Here is a 17447-nt window from a genome sequence, read left to right on the forward strand (position 1 = left end):
ACAGTCTCCCTGCACTCTCACTGTGTTTCAGACAGCACTCCAAGCTGTGACTGTCTCCCTGCACTATCACTGTGTTTCAGACAGCACTCCAAGCTGTGACTATCTCCCAGCACTCTCACTGACTGTGTCTCAGACAGCACTCAAAGCTGTGACTGTCTCCCTGCACTCTCACTGACTGTGTCTCAGACAGTGCTCCAAGCTGTGACTGTCTCCCTACACTCTCACTGGGTCTCAGACAGCACTCCGAGCTGTGACTGTCTCCATGCACTCTCACCGACTGTGTCTCAGACAGCATTCCAAGCTGTGACTGTCTCCCTGCACTCTCACAGTGTTTCAGATAGCACTCCAAGCTGTGACTGTCTCCCTGCACTCTCACTGACTGTGTCTCAGACAGCACTCCATGCTGTGACTGTCTCCCTGCACTCTCACTGTGTTTCAGATAGCACTCCAAGCTGTGACTGTCTCCCTGCACTCTCACTGACTGTGTCTCAGACAGCACTCCATGCTGTGACTGTCTCCCTGCACTCTCACTGACTGTGTCTCAGACAGCACTCCATGCTGTGACAGTCTCCCTGTACTCTCACTGTGTTTCAGATAGCACTCCAAGCTGTGACAGTCTCCCTGCACTCTTACTGTGTTTCAGACAGCACTCCAAGCTGTGACTGTCTCCCTGCACTCTCACTGTGTTTCAGACAGCACTCCAAGCTGTGACTGTCTCCCAGCACTCTCACTGACTGTGTCTCAGACAGCATTCCAAGCTGTGACTGTCTCCCTGCACTCTCACTGGGTCTCAGACAGCATTCCAAGCTGTGACTGTCTCCATGCACTCTCACTGACTGGGTCTCAGACAGCACTCCCTGCACTTTTTTGACTGTGATTCTATAAGCAGTCACAGGCAGGCTTGTTACAGACAGACAGGCAGTCTAGTTACAGACAGACATGGCTGAGAGCAGTTCCTAGCAGTTGATGCCCATGTGCCTGATACAGGGCTAAGCCTCCTCTTCCTGCCTGCCGCTCTCAGGATGTCCAAACATGGGCTGTGACGTCACGGATTGGGGATTCCCACCCCTAGTGGCTGACTCATAAACTTGTGCTGGGAAGTAGTGAGAGCCATGCTGTTACATTGTATCACACAAAGAAAGACACAGAGAGAGCCACACACACAGGTAAGTGATCATCACACAGAGTACTGAATAACTATCCATGCTGTTACAGTGTATCACACAAAGAAAGACACAGAGAGAGCCACACACAGCTCACACACTGGTAAGTGATCATCACACATTACTATCAATGCAGTTACAGTGTATCACACAAAGACAGACACAGAGAGAGACACAAACAAAGGTAAGTGATTATCACACAGAATGCTGAAACAACTAGCCATATCCAGTAACAGTGTATCGCACAGAGAGAGACACACACAGCTCACACACAGGTAAGTGACCATCACACATTACTATCAATGCAGTTACAATGTATCACACAAAGACAGACACATAGAGACACACACAGGTAAGTGATCATCACACAGGATACTGAATGACTTCTCATGCTCTCACAATGTAACACACAACGACAGACACAGAGAGACACACAGCTCACACACATGTAGATGATCATCACACAGGATCCTGAATATGTTATTATGCTATCCCAGGGCATATCATAGAGACAGGCAGAGAGAGACACACACACAGGTAGATGATCATCACACAGGATCCTGAATATGTTATTATGCTATCCCAGGGCATATCATAGAGCCAGGCAGAGACACAGCTCACACACATGTAGATGATCATCACACAGGATCCTGAATATGTTATTATGCTATCCCAGGGCATATCATAGAGACAGGCAGAGAGAGACACACACAGGTAGATGATCATCACACAGGATCCTGAATATGTTATTATGCTATCCCAGGACATATCATAGAGACAGGCAGAGAGAGACACACACAGGTAGATGATCATCACACAGGATCCTCAATATGTTATTATGCTATCCCAGGGCATATCATAGAGACAGGCAGAGAGAGACACACACAGGTAGATGATCATCACACAGGATCCTGAATATGTTATTATGCTATCCCAGGGCATATCATAGAGACAGGCAGAGAGAGACACACACAGGTAGATGATCATCACACAGGATCCTGAATATGTTATTATGCTATCCCAGGGCATATCATAGAGACAGGCAGAGAGAGACACACACAGGTAGATGATCATCACACAGGATCCTGAATATGTTATTATGCTATCCCAGGGCATATCATAGAGACAGGCAGAGAGAGACACACACAGGTAGATGATCATCACACAGGATCCTGAATATGTTATTATGCTATCCCAGGACATATCATAGAGACAGGCAGAGAGAGACACACACAGGTAGATGATCATCACACAGGATCCTGAATATGTTATTATGCCATCCCAGGGCATATCAGAGAGACAGGCAGAGAGAGACACACACAGGTAGATGATCATCACACAGGATCCTGAATAACATCCCTCCATAGTAATATCTTCCTGAGCAGCATGACAGCCTTCACTATACAGATATATATTGACAAGAGCTGAGATGGGCCGTGTGTGTAAAGGGTTAATGGTCTGACCTCCTATAATGATAAATATTTACTGAACTGATTGATAACATGAAATTCATTATTATTGCAAAACATTATCTTTATTGACTTTTTGTTATATAAATAATGTTTGAATTGACGTGAATGAGCAGGGTATTACCAAGTCTGTCACCTTCCAGAGAAATTTCTGTTCAGTAATGGTCGCAATCAGGGCTTTTGGTTTATTTATTTATGTATTTTAATTTTATGGGGCAGGGAATGAAAGTGCTGCCCGGCAGTATGTAAAATCCCTATGGGTCCCGTGGGAATTTGATTTCACCCTGCCTGCATATAAATTTGCAAGCACTGCGCATTAAAATGAGGAATTAATAAATGTCAGGACAAATGGAATCTGCATCCACAAAGGTGGTGATATCATTTGGGTAGCAATTTGAAGGAATTAGGGAACAACCCATGGGTTTCTGGGGGCATTCTGGTGTGTTCATTGGAATATCCATTAACGTAGGGTGTGTGCGGGTGAACTGCTTTTAGTATTTCCCCTTTTTTTACTAGTTTAAACCACATAGCCTTGATTACCAGGAGGAAGTAAAACTTAGTGCTATGAGTAACGTATGGAGCCTTGTCTGTCCCCTCGCACCACAATTCCTCAAAGACACCTAAATAACATTAGAATTTATGGCGGGTTATACTTACCTATTGTACATAAGTGCATGCGCGAGAGTACAAAACAAAAGTCTACGGAAGATCCTGCACAATTCTACAGAGAAGATGCCTTTTTCCTCAGCCGTCGCCTAATGGCTTCTGGGATAAGACAAAAGTTAATGGCGGAAGTTGTGTGTTTTTTTTTTTTTTTAAAGTTTTATCAGCCTTGGCTTTATCACAAACACCAAGTAGTCCTTACAACAGTGTTAATTTTGGCGGCAAATTTCAATTTAGTTTTAGTCTTAGTCTTTTGACTAAAAAGCCATTTTAGTTTTAGTCGTATTTTAGCCATCTGAATTGTTTAAGATTTAGTCTAGTTATCGTTGCCTAAATCTCAATTAGATTTTAGTCAACACAACTAAAATCTAATGGGTTTAGTGAAAGCCTCTATCTGTCTCTTTTGCCACTTCCCCAGAACCTCTGTGTCTCTGTGTGCCTCCCAGCCCCTCTAGGTGTCTCTCTCTCAAGCCCTGGTCCGTCTCATTTGCCCCTTCCCCAGCCCCTCTGTACAGTGTTAATTTTGGCTGCAACTTTCAATTTGGCTAAAATTGTTAGTCGACAAAATGAACACAGCCTTACATTGTCTTATGATCTCTTTTAATGTAAAATTTATGAATTAGTCAATAATGCCAGATACGCTTTAACCCTTAAAGACACATGATGGAAATTGTCTGTCACGATTCCCTTTCATTTCAGAAGCTGTGCCCTTAAGGGGATAAGAAGAATTAAAAACATCATCTTTATTTACTAAAATGAGAATTTAAAGTGAATTTCATGTTAAGACCAAAGAAGGAAGAACTGAAAGCATAGCTGCCCCCCCCCCCCCCCCATTTCGACTACTTATATCTTAAATTTGAAATACACTTAGAATTCTCACTTTACTGAATAACCTAGTATATCTAAACTACAAAACAGCATTACTGTCTGCCAACAGCCATGATAGAGTTAATGAAATGCAGTATTTCCCAATAATATGCAGAAAATATTTGAAAAATTAGAGAAATCTCAACATGTTCTCTCTGGTGTAATAATTGATAAATAACGACATTTTAGCTGCTTATTTTGAACACGGGCGTTTGATCTTCCCCTCAGAGGGCAAGCTGGGACAGAGCCTGCTGGTCACGCGTAACAGCTGACATATAAAGGTCCTTCGCTGGCGCTAAGGGCACGGCGTCCTGACCTTGCTAATAACACAAATCTTTGTTTTGTTCTGATGGTGAAACGGCAAAGAGCAATTTCTGCTTTGACCTCATCCACCCGCCCCCTCGCTGCGTGTGACACAGATTCTTGGACTCTAGATTACTACAGTCTGATTACTCTTAGTGTCATCACTACCGCGGCTAATCTGGAGACACAGGAAGTATGCAGTCTGCATGAGTTTGTTAACTGCAGATTACATCATATGCAATACAGGCACTTTTATTGTAATAAAAATATTGTTTTTTTTAGAGAGCAAACTTTTGTGCCCATTTTATAAATTGACTGACACAGATTTCTAGAAGAATTAGATCACGTTTCTGTCCTGTAGCAACTAGTAATCTGATGTCTATTTCTGTTTGAAAAAAAACATTGTTCCACTATAACCACAACAACTTTGGTAGTGATTTTTGGGGCCTAGTAAATAAATCTAACCCCCCGGTGGGAAACTTCAACTAAAGAACGTGTTAATATTGTCAAGCGCTGCAGAATAAGTTAGTGCTATATAAATTCCAATAATAATAATAATAATAAAGTTCTGCACTATAACTTCAGGATATGAGGATCTCCTTTCGGATCATGGGAATGACAGAAGCCTGGGATTTTTAGCAACTATCCGCTCCAAAAATATTTTGTACACACAGGTTCGTGGCAAGTGTCTGGCTGAGAGTTTTTGAGTATTTTACAAACGGGTTCATGACAAGTGGCTGGCTGAGAGTGTTTGAGGAGTTTGCACACGGGTTCATGACAAGTGGCTGGCTGAGAGTGTTTGAGGAGTTTGCACACAGGTTCGTGACAAGTGGCTGGCTGAGAGTGTTTGAGGAGTTTGCACACAGGTTTGTGGCAAGTGTCTGGCTGAGAGTTTTTGAGTAGTTTACAAACGGGTTCATGACAAGTGGCTGGCTGAGAGTGTTTGAGGAGTTTGCACACGGGTTCATGACAAGTGGCTGGCTGAGAGTGTTTGAGGAGTTTACACACGGGTTCATGACAAGTGGCTGGCTGAGAGTGTTTGAGGAGTTTACACACGGGTTCATGACAAGTGGCTGGCTGAGAGTGTTTGAGGAGTTTACACACGGGTTCATGACAAGTGGCTGGCTGAGAGTGTTTGAGGAGTTTACACACGGGTTCATGACAAGTGGCTGGCTGAGAGTGTTTGAGGAGTTTTCTAACAACCACTATGGTTGTTAGAAAGTCGTCGAGATTGCTAAATAGGAAAACTGAGGGATTTTACTGCAAGTGTGAACTCTGGAAAATATCATTTATTGGTAAATCTCAATTACTTCTCTTTATTTTTAAAATGGTTTTGATTTTCCTAAATCAAGTTTCCATTATATCCTCCTCTCCTTCGGTTACAAGTCATCTCATTCCCTCCTTCCCTCCCTCCCTTACTTCATAAATGACATCAGGAAGAGGAAGTTTTTTCGCTATCAGGAAATCAATGTCCTCTTGGGATTGTCCATAATTTCTCAAAACTCCCCGTGTTTGTTTATTTCCGAGTATGAAAGTGATGACACAGTCGTGTAGGGTGAGGTAAACTTTCGCAACCTCTTTCAAAAACACAGCCGCCTTTATACTAAAATAAATGAACAGGCACAGTCTGCTGACAGCAGAGAGATATTGGTATTGATTAATTTAAGCAGGAAGTTTTGAGAATTGGTAAGACAGATAACTGCACATTTTAAAGGGTCAATCTAAGCACCAAAACAACTTCATTAAGTTTGTGTTTGGGTGCTTAGATCCTGTCCCTGCCATCTCATGTTAGCGCTGTTTTCAAGTAAAACCAATTTATTTTTGAGCCATAGGTTCACCCTGTCTGTCAGACAGTCTTCAAAATTATTCAATAAAACTTTTTAGTAATAAATCTATTTAATCCATATTTGTTAGGTCTCAACCAATGAATGGCGTTAAACTGTAAATGAAATGGACATTCCTAATGCAGAAGCGGGTCCCTTGGTTTCAGTCAATCTTCTCAAAACTGTCATCAGTATTTAGTGGTTATGGTGCCTAGACTACTCCTTTAAGATGGTAGAATCGACTTGTGTATTCATATAAAAGTTCAAACAATCATAGAAAGACACCGTTTAAAAAAAAAAAAAAGAAATAGAATGGGGCTTAACCAGTGGTGTACACACTATCCATGGGGCCCCGTTGCGAAAACTGATCCTGGGAACTGTGAAATACCCTACCTCAGGGACCAGCTAAGCATCCTGGGAGCTGTGAAATACCCACGGAGGACAAAGTTACTAGCAATTCAACTGGTAACAAAAATTGCAGACATGGCTCGATTATTTTAAGGCTGTAGCATTTACTTAAAGGAGCACTATAGTGCCAGGAAAACAAACTCGTTTTCCTGGCCCTATAGGGTCATTGGGTTCCCCCCCAGCCTCAGGGCCCCCCTCCCGCTGGGCTGAAGGGGTTAAAACCCCTTCATCCACTTACCTTTCTGCAGCGCCGGGCTCCCTCTGTGCTGGGTAGCCGCACGCGCATTAAAACAGCCCATATAAAAGCATTACTCAATGCTTTCCTATGGACATCCAGGGTCTTCTCACTGTGATTCTCACAGTGAGAATCGCGGAAGCGCCTCTAGCCGCTGTCAGTGAGACAGCCACTAGAGGCTGGATTAACCCTAGTGTAAACATAGCAGTTTCTCTGAAACTGCGATGTTTTCAGCTGCAGTGTTAAAACTAGAGGGACCTGGCACCCAGACCACTTCATTGAGCTGAAGTGGTCTGGGTGCCTATAGTGGTCCTTTAATATAGAGATGGATGTAGGCAAAACCACATGCATATAAAACAAAATAAAACTCCCTTACCACCAGTACCTCAATGCTGTAAATAACCAATTATTAACATTATCCTATCACTTTGTGACTCCTGACAGATTGGCGTAGCTCTATTCTGCACACAATACCAGCAGTGATCTCCACAAACCCACAAAGGGTAGTACATCATCAGACGTGTGTTCTTCATAAAACTGTGGGGAAGTCTGCTATGTTTTCAATTAAGCTATTTCGGTGAAATTCACTTTGACTTCCAAATAATAATCTACAGTTATGTTTTAGTCCCAAAACTTCGGAAGACTCGTCCTGCCAATTGCAGACAGGCATGGCCGTCCCAGCCCCAAGGCCTGTGTGGGATGTAAAGTCCGGCACGTACACTCTACAGGCCCAGTCATGTTTCTACATTTGCAGGGTCTCCGTATACATCATCCTTCCATTCATGTTTAATATTGAAAGAAATATCTCACCACATTAGTACATCTACTGCCGTTACGTAGGAGGAACCTCGGGATGGAAACACTCTTTCTTAGCCTACTTTCTTTTCTAGCTTCTGCAGACGTGTGTCTGACACAGTATATTATAACGTCAAATGGAATGGGATTTATAAAGATTATATATATATATATATTAACATTTAGTTTCTTTGATGTTTTGCATTGCATATTTAGGGTTAATTAGCGTCCATACCTTGCATGGAAGAACCCTGATTTATCTATGCTCCATTACATATTTAATCAGAGAATATAAATATTGAAAAAAATAATTATAAAAACATCAAATGTATCTAGTTTGTATTATGATTTAATAAAAGTGCTTCACAAAGCGAGAAAGTCCAGTGAGTCAAAAAATAAAAAATATATATACCTGTGTGTGTACATGTATAAAGGTGTTAGATGTAGCACGTACAAGAGAAGGTTAAGTAATTTACGAACACATTCAGGACAGATGTTGACTTTCATGCTATCCTTGCGTAACCCCTTGCCATGAAAGAGTTAAACATGCTGCAGTAGTGTGTTTCCTAGATAAGACTGTTTGCTCCCAATTTTGGAAGGTAAATATTGCTGTGAATTATGCTGGGTCCAGAATTACACAGTTAGCCTGCGAAAAGCAAGGGGAAGAGGGTCATTTGTACCACTGTGGAGGAGAAGGAGGACAATGCATGGCACAGATGTCCAGCAGAGGTGTGGAGTGTATTTCTGTATGGGTCAATGTGTTTATGTATGAGGCATTGTTTTTGTGTATGGATCAACTTTAGTCGATTGGACAAGTAGATTTAAAAAAAGAATCCATACCCCTGTATGTATCTATAAAGCAGTGTGTGTGTGTGTATGTATTAGGCTGCATGTGAGTGCATATATTAGGCAATGTGTGAGTATGAGACAGTTTGTGTGTTGGTGTATTAGTCAATATATATTAGGCATTTTGTTTGCATGTATATATAAGCCACATTCTGTGTGTCTGTGTGTGTGTGTGTGTGTGTATTAGGCATTGTGCGTGTTTATATGTATAAGGCCGTTTTTTCATGAGTGTGTGTATGTATAAGGCAGTTTGTTTGTGAGTGTGTGTATGTATAAGCCACATTCTGTGTGTCTGTGTGTGTGTGTGTGTGTGTGTATTAGGCATTGTGTGTGTTTATATGTATAAGGCAGTTTTTACGTGAGTGTGTGTATGTATAAGGCAGTTTGTTTGTGAGTGTGTGTATGTATAAGTCACATTCTGTGTGTCTGTGTGTGTGTGTGTATTAGGCATTGTGTGTGTTTATATGTATAAGGCAGTTTTTACGTGAGTGTGTGTATGTATAAGGCAGTTTTTACGTGAGTGTGTGTATGTATAAGCCACATTCTGTGTGTCTGTGTGTGTGTGTGTATTAGGCATTGTGTGTGTTTATATGTATAAGGCAGTTTTTACGTGAGTGTGTGTATGTATAAGGCACATTCTGTGTGTGTGTGTGTATGTGTGTATTAGGCATTGTGTGTGTTTATATGTATAAGGCAGTTTTTACGTGAGTGTGTGTATGTATAAGGCAGTTTGTTTGTGAGTGGGTGTATGTACAAGCCACATGCTGTGTGTCTGTGTGTGTGTGTGTGTGTATTAGGCATTGTGTATGTTTATATGTATAAGGCAGTTTTTACGTGAGTGTGTGTATGTATAAGGCAGTTTGTTTGTGAGTGTGTGTATGTATAAGCCACATTCTGTGTGTCTGTGTGTGTGTGTATTAGGCATTGTGTGTGTTTATATGTATAAGGCAGTTTTTACGTGAGTGTGTGTATGTATAAGGCAGTTTGTTTGTGAGTGGGTGTATGTACAAGCCACATGCTGTGTGTCTGTGTGTGTGTGTATGTATAAGCCACATTCTGTGTGTCTGTGTGTGTGTGTATTAGGCATTGTGTATGTTTATATGTATAAGGCAGTTTTTACGTGAGTGTGTGTATGTATAAGGCAGTTTGTTTGTGAGTGGGTGTATGTACAAGCCACATGCTGTGTGTCTGTGTGTGTCTGTGTGTATTAGGCATTGTGTATGTTTATATGTATAAGGCAGTTTTTACGTGAGTGTGTGTATGTATAAGGCAGTTTGTTTGTGAGTGTGTGTATGTACAAGCCACATGCTGTGTGTCGTTCTGTGTGTGTGTGTATTAGGCATTGTGTGTGTTTATATGTATAAGGCAGTTTTTACGTGAGTGTGTGTATGCATAAGGCTGATGGTTTGTGGGTTTGTGTATGATTAAGGCAGTTTGCTAAGAGAGAGGAATACTCCACACACATAAAGTATTTGAACTTGCTGAAGTGCTTTATATGTCTGGAGTTTATCATTTTCTTGACAGTTTATAAAATGGCTGATTTCAATAGAAATTGGACCTTTTATAATTGGGGTCAAAACACCTCCCTGCCTGTCACACAGCAACGAAGGTTTTCTCCCACTTCCTTTAGCTCCACAGAGCTAACAGAAGAGGCAGATGTGCAGTACTAGCATGCACCTGCCTTCTCTCTTTCTCAATGATCTGAACTAGGGGAACATAGGAAAGCTGTGATCGATTTCGCATGCGAACAACAGCAGCCTTAGAACAGATGCTTCTCAGTGAGAAGCATCTGATTGGACGGGTTGCAGAAAAAAAAAACATATGTTCTTTTGGGGTATATCTACTTTGTTGTTAAAAGAAATCAGTGGACTGTTTCCTTTTGGAGCTTAGTGAATGAACTTGTGGAACTATCTCATGAGGTGGCGGCAAGAATGGCAGCAGAATTCCTTGCACTGGCCCTGGCAGAGGTGATTGGGTCAAGTAATGTAAATAATAGTTTTTTTGGATGTACTTTATATTACATCAGGCTGCAGGTAACCCAGCTTGTATGCATTATACAAATGAAACAATACATTGGATACTTACATCAGAATTTCCCTTTGTATCTCCTCCCCCCCACCCCCTGTCTTAGAATGCTTATTTTAAGATCCATGGGATTGGCCATGAGTATTCAGCCAAGCCGTGCGCTTTCATCCTTTGACTAGGAGTAGTGCCACACACATGCTCGTGCAGTGCTGTCGTGTGTGAGTGCTTCCACTGATTCAGTAACAGCTCTCTTGCGATTGAGGAATACTTAAATATCCCTTTCTTTAACCCCTTAAGGACACATGACATGTGTGACATGTCATGATTCCCTTTTATTCCAGAAGTTTGGTCCTTAAGGGGTTTAATTAATTGAGTAATTAATTTTTAAAGTTGGGGTTGTGGTTGAGTTGGGGTTGGTGGTGTTTATGAGTAATTTTCATTTTAACATGTCCAGAGTGTGGAGCCAATGCATGACATAAAATAAAAGGATAATTAAAATGCATGATTTTTTTATTTTCTGTCTAGGGTGTTAAAGAGACATTTTATATTTCAAGGAGTGTATATTTTTTATTGTATGGTCAGGATGCGCAGAATCCAGGCCGTGTCTGATAATGTGTGTTTGCTCCAACTGCTAGGATCCGCATACAGTGACAGTCCGCAATGCACGACGAGATAAAACTGGGGGCGTCTTACATTGTAAGATTGCTGAATCGTCATCAAAAGCTCGACAATAAGCAGGTCAACACTTTCATTGAGACTTTGTCATCCATCCTGAGTGAAAGGTTTGAAGGACACTGGTACCCAGAATGCCCACATAAAGGACAAGCCTACAGGTATCATTCTTTAGGCAGCTCACATTTACCATGTTCATATGTATCTTCAGGTCATGTTTGAAAATGAGTGAAATCTCCACATATTCTTTGTAATAGAACACATTATGGATCAAATTATAGCTTGACACTTCATGATCAATCAAAGAGGATCTTTCACTTATGGTGGTCTTTGCATATTTCGCAAAGACCCCCAAAAGTGACAGATCCAACGTTGGTCTGTTGGCCATTGGGTGCAGGGGAAGGTAAGTTTTATTTACCTCAAACTGTCTCTCGTGGTCGAAGCCATCTTTATCCTCAAGGTCCTCTACAGTTCTTGGCACTTCAGTTGCCAGAACCTACGTCTGTTTCTGTACTTTCGCACATACCACAAGACCCTCTATAGACAATGGCTGTAAACCACAGTCTTTACTTGTGGCGGCTCCTAGAATTGGACAAGGGTTGACGGCTGAGCTTTGCCTTTTGCCAATCCTTGTCAAGTCCCTGCTTGTCTTATGGTATCTTTGGATTGCGTTCGAATTTCTGTGAAATACCGTCACAGTCATGATCAGTATTTCATAAAGAATATATCTTTATGATATATAGAAAAGTGACAAATTTGCTTTAACTGCTTCCTGAACATTGAGACAGCCATTGGTGGTTGTATAGCCAATCTAGTGTTCATATCTGTTGAACAGATTAAATCTTAAATTCTTCTAAAAAGACCAGGGAAATCTCACAGTGGATTTTCACATCATTCATACAGGTACGGGGCTCGTAAATTGACTCCTTATGTCAGTTTGTAAAATAAATTGCTTTATTATATAAACAGGGTAGGTGACATGTGATAGTTTGCCTTTTGAAATACATCTCCAGGCATCCTAAACCCCATATGAGCTAGTCATAGGTAGTGGGAATTGTAGACTAAATTGGAAAAAACGTGAAGATTTCCCTTCACGTCTCCAAGTTTCTTGTCCAGTGTAGACAATCTCTTTAAGGATTTAAAGGAAATTCAGTATTGTCTGCAGCTGTTTCCCTTAACCTTATATTCCTTATCGTGTTCTCTGTCAGGTGTATACGGATAGAACAGAGCACCGTTGTGGACGACTCAGTATTGCAAGCATGTGTTCGGAGTGGACTACGATGCTCGCAGCTGGCACTGCCAAAAAACATGTATCTGTGGATCGATCCTGAGGAGGTCACCTGTCGGTAAGTAAGATTATTTATTTATTTATTTAATTTATTTATTAAGTAAGATGCTCATAACCAAGAGACGGTGTCAATTCTTATTTTAAATAAATGTTCCCACCTTTATAGTCAAACTTAATGTAAATCCCCACTCAAAAAAAAAATTATGTGATGAATCGTGTTAGTCAGTCTTATACTTCAGTGCTCTCTGATTCTTGTCGTGTAGGCTGCAGGCTTGTCATTGTTGTGTGATGGTGTTAGTGGGGTTTTTTCTTGTCTATGGGTTGCAATTCTTTCAATTGGAATGCAATTCTGTCCACTATCTGCCACGGTCTGCTCTCTCCAAGTATTTTATGCCCTTCTGATCCCTTTGAAGTTACTCCAAAACCATTTTTTTCCAGTTCATATGAAATTACACTTTGTTGTCCCCATATGGTGGTGTAACTACCAAGGAAGCTTATTATTTTTTTTTTTATAGTTAAGTTTGCAATTCCTACATACCATCCGTATAGCCTGTGTAACATTCTACAAGTCTATCTCACTCCAAAGTTTACCGTTAGCCCAATTATTTGCCAGAAGATGCAGTTAAACCAAGGATATTGTCATGTAGGTCAAGTGATTACAGAATGCAATAAGAAAACACAAGCTAAATACACAATTAGAATTTTTACATTTTCAGATATTGTAGAATTTATTAGGTAAATATTTAGTTTTTGCTTTCTTTCATGTTTGTTCTCAATGAATCGTGCCTGGATTTGATTAGATGTTGACATGTTTCATGTCAGGTGCAGTTCTAACTAATTTCCCTTTTCTAGGTTGGGAAAAAGCTGTAGCCCATTTAAAGTGAAAATTCCGGAGATAAATGTAACCAAGGAACCCTCAGATACAGATAAATCAGATCTAGAGACCTCCGACTATCATTCAGATTGCTCAGACACATGTGGGACTCCCTCTGAGAGCTCCAGTGAGGATGAAGAATCCGGGGGAAATAAGGAAATTACTACAATGAACAAGTCAGAGAAAATGGTAAGACCAATATACCCTCTGCTTGCTTATAACCAGCGTCTGCAGCCATGGAGTTCTGCAGCAATGATACTCTTAGAACTCACTCTGTGTAATTACACCTTAAAGCTAGTTTTATTATTAGTGGGTAGAGGGGGTGCTTTTGTCTGTTTTGTTTTTGCTGCAGGTTTGTTAATATTTTAATGCACATAGTTTGCCCTATAGGGGCACTATTCTAATAACTGCTTTACCTGGAAGTGTGACTCACGAGGTTGGCTTCTTTGTCCTCAGATTGCATCACCAACAGCAAAGCACAGAACGTGCAAGTGTGATCGAGACATGTCTCTGTACAGTCATTTTCACTTACAGGTCTTGGAGGAGAACTCTATTTTAATATGACTCAATTCAGTTAATGTTTAATAGAATTACAAAACAAACACTTATACAGTGGGATCTGTTATAGAATTTCAATCTATAAATGGGAGGATGTGGTTCAGGCACAATATCCATCAACAATGTTTTTAGGTTCGAGAAAAGCTGGGCTTATTCCCAAGGAAATATATAAAGCCCTTTCCCAACATGGCCCCATCCCTGAGCCCCTTTAACTTTAAAGACCTTGTCTCTGGCTCACATTCAGATGATAAATTCATACAAACATACAATTATACATATAGACATAAACACAGATACACTTAGACAAACAAAGAGTACACAAATACTCTTAGACAAACAAAGACATGTAAACATTAAATCTCAAATTAAGAGGGAGAAAATGAGTGAATTGTTAAGAGAGAGAGGTCGGGTTCTTTCCTTTCCTGCACAATTTAAGTTACAATATTTGGTTTGTGCCCCATCACTGTCCTAGTTACAGTGAATGTCCTCATTATTTATGCCTTTTTCCTGTTGCTAACTTCCATATGTCTATCAGAGACACCTTCCTCTATTTAAGCTCCCCTTATATATCTTATATCTCCCATCACCTCAATTCTTAATCTCCCTTGTCATTCAATCTCATATGTATCTCCCCTCCCATCTTTCAAACGTCCCTTTTAATTTATTCTAAATATATATATATATATATATATATATATATATATATATATATATATATATATATATATATATATATCCCAATTCATTCATAGCTCCCCTGGCTGTGATTTACTCAGCCTCACTACACACTACATTTTTAGGTTCTTTTTTTCACAGTGCATTTAATCTAGAATTTCTTGCTCTGTAATAGCCTTTCAGGAGCTTCTTATATGTGTTATAAGTTTAATTAACAGAGCAAGAGGTAACAACCTCTAAATTAAACACCCTTTGCTGTTAGAGCTGATTGAAAATAAAACTTTCATTTTTCATACAGGCTTTGTTAGTCACAGCTTGGGAAGGTGTTACTAGGGCTACATAACCAGATGGCAGGAAATTGAGCAATGAGACTGCTGGAGCATGATCTTTACACACAAACTGCTTCATTAATCTAAAGTTGTTTTGGTGGTTAAAGTTTACCTTTAGGTATCAGATTGATTGTGTTATGTGTTATGTTCATTCTTCTTCGTATTAATGGATTCTTAACTGAATCGTTTTGGTTTTTTTACCTTATTTTCCTCTAGGGTGCACAGTATTACTACAACCCGTCTCCAGCATCTGCTGTCTATTACAGTTACCCCAGGAATACAGTGAGTTTTATACCAGCATACCAGCCAGTGACTCTTTATTATCTGATTCCCAAACCAATCAAATACTATCACGGAGGCAAATCGAGAGGGATGAACCAAAAATGGAAGCCAAACAGGACTGCAACCAAGAAAACAGTAAACTGATCTTGCTGGATATATCAACACATAGCCTCATGGTAACCTCTGAAGTTCAAAGCATAAGCTATTCATCTACATGCGGATGGTGGGTTCTTCCCACCAGACAGCTACTCTCTTAAGTTAAAGGTTTTCTGTGCAAGTCCTTAGGGACAAAGTCATGGAACAGAAATTAGCCAAAAACAAGCTTTAGACTGCTATTTCTGTAGTCCCGGATGGTATTTGATTTCCATATTTCTATGGTAGGTGGTAGTAGCATTACACTGTGCATCTCATACACTTTTCACCCTTTTATGTATCCACTACAGTGCTTAGAGTTTAAGGGGCATCTAAGGTCTATTGTGTTGGAGACCCTAAAATGTGAATACAGCCCCAATTTGTCTTGTCAGATAGCTGAATTAGGAGACAAATGATCTCGTCTTCAAGATTTAGTGAATTGAGGCAGTTATCTCAAATGCAGGAGACTCATCTCCTACCTCCGAGGCTCAGTGAAGGTTCCTATCCTATCTACGTAAGTAGGGCAATCCCGGGCACAACAACAGTTTCACAGGTCTAGTGAAGAGAGCCTTTTGTCTAACGTCCTGCCAGATATATCCTTTTTTATAAGGCACAGAAGGATTGCCCTTCTTTAAGGGCAGAGGATTGGCCGTTGTCGCTTACCTACTGCAGGCTGAGCTTCACATTTTAGGTTCATCAGGCAGATCCCCCCACTGGACTGTTTAACTAGTTATGCCCCTCTAAGTATCAGCCAGGATCTTGACCTAAACCTGCACAGGCATCTTCTCTTCTCCCCAATCCCGCCCCCAAGGATTGCCGGACGATCCTTTTCTCTCAGGAATCACCAGACAGTTCTCATGTTATTAAAAAAACTGTGACACTCCTTTTTTTCTATAGCACATATGATAAATTGGAGAATAAAATTAAATTACTATCAGTATAACTAACTCATAATTAAAGACTTAAAACTGTGACTTAAACATATATGGCCTGGTACATAAAGAACCAGTTCACAGGTAGAATAACAGAGATATGTGGAACACAAAAGTGCAATCTACCTCCTCAGTGCTCAAAGGTTTGAGATGAGCTTTAAACCTCAGAGTGTCAGAAGCGGTCTATTAAAACCCGTCCTGGAAGTATGCATGTTGCAATCTGTATATGTCCAAGTATTTATCCTAATCTATAAAAACATATATCATTTTTTTTTTGCTACAAAATTTTAACCTATTAATTTATTCGCCTTTTTATTTATTTTTTTTTTTGCGAAACATGGTGACGCTCATTGCGGGCTTGTTTAAAATGTCTTATGTGAATTGAATGCGCCCTAATTATTTAGTTTAAAGAGCTGTTATGAATAAAGTAATATTTCTTAATTCTGCTGACCCCATAATGGGTCAATGGATACAAAACATGTTTGTCATATAGTGACAGCATTTTGTAAATGTAAATCAATTTCAGGTATCCCTAGGTCAGGAGCAGATAACCTTAAGGACTCCAGCTGTTATGGACTATATCTCCCCTGATGCTTTGCCATCATTTTGGCTATGGGAGATGTAAACTACAACATTTGGACACTACAGGTGTCATGGCAAACCCCAAAAAGATCAGTGAGATACTGCACAAAAATAAAATAAAAAGCAGTAGATGAACTCAAAATGTCACCTTTTCCAGAGTTCCTGAAGTGATTCAGATTGCAGGTATGGTCAAACCATTGTTCTCAGTGTGAGTATGGTGTTACACAAAAACTTGCACAGGAAGGACACAACTCTAGTTCTAAAGAAGCCGTTGTGTGGCTTAAAATTTGCTTACTGAATTAAATTAATGATTTTTTCCCTCTTTTTTTATTAAGTAGTGACTTGCGGCCCTGTATGTGTTTGACTCCAGTACAGCCTCACACATGAAAAAAACTATGAGAGAGGCTGCAGGTTAGATACAACAAAAGTGATGAGCTTGGAGCCTATAGAATTCTCTTCTACGTATGTAGCAACTAATTGTATTTTCACAGAGTTACTTTGTAATCCTCGAGTTACTATTTCACTC

At 40.3% G+C, this 17447-nt stretch overlaps 1 protein-coding gene across 2 annotated transcripts; it reads left to right on the top strand.

Annotated features, from left to right (window-relative positions):
- The first annotated feature begins 1095 nt into the window (after positions 1-1095).
- Positions 1096-16591, top strand: LOC134578055 (protein BTG3-like). 2 transcript variants are annotated; one of them, XM_063437028.1, is made up of 5 exons: positions 1096-1166; positions 11233-11430; positions 12478-12615; positions 13410-13620; positions 15210-16591. In XM_063437028.1, the coding sequence occupies exons 2-5, from the start codon at positions 11258-11260 to the stop codon at positions 15417-15419; spliced, it is 732 nt and encodes a 243-aa protein (XP_063293098.1). In that variant the 5' UTR covers positions 1096-1166; positions 11233-11257; the 3' UTR covers positions 15420-16591. The 2 variants fall into 2 exon arrangements, with proteins under 2 accessions (XP_063293098.1, XP_063293097.1); XM_063437027.1 differs by lacking the exon at positions 1096-1166 and adding an exon at positions 8403-8455.
- Positions 16592-17447: the final 856 nt, after the last annotated feature.

The sequence above is a fragment of the Pelobates fuscus genome, chromosome 11 (genome assembly GCF_036172605.1).
Source record: "Pelobates fuscus isolate aPelFus1 chromosome 11, aPelFus1.pri, whole genome shotgun sequence".
Taxonomy (NCBI): Eukaryota; Metazoa; Chordata; class Amphibia; order Anura; family Pelobatidae; genus Pelobates; species Pelobates fuscus.

Bases quoted from the DNA above. Each gene is read 5' to 3' on its own strand.
- LOC134578055 (XM_063437028.1), top strand. From the start codon at position 11,258: ATGCACGACGAGATAAAACTGGGGGCGTCTTACATTGTAAGATTGCTG. The intron at 11,431-12,477 runs GTATCATTCTTT...GTTCTCTGTCAG, and splicing joins CATAAAGGACAAGCCTACAG to GTGTATACGGATAGAACAGA. The intron at 12,616-13,409 runs GTAAGTAAGATT...TCCCTTTTCTAG, and splicing joins CCTGAGGAGGTCACCTGTCG to GTTGGGAAAAAGCTGTAGCC.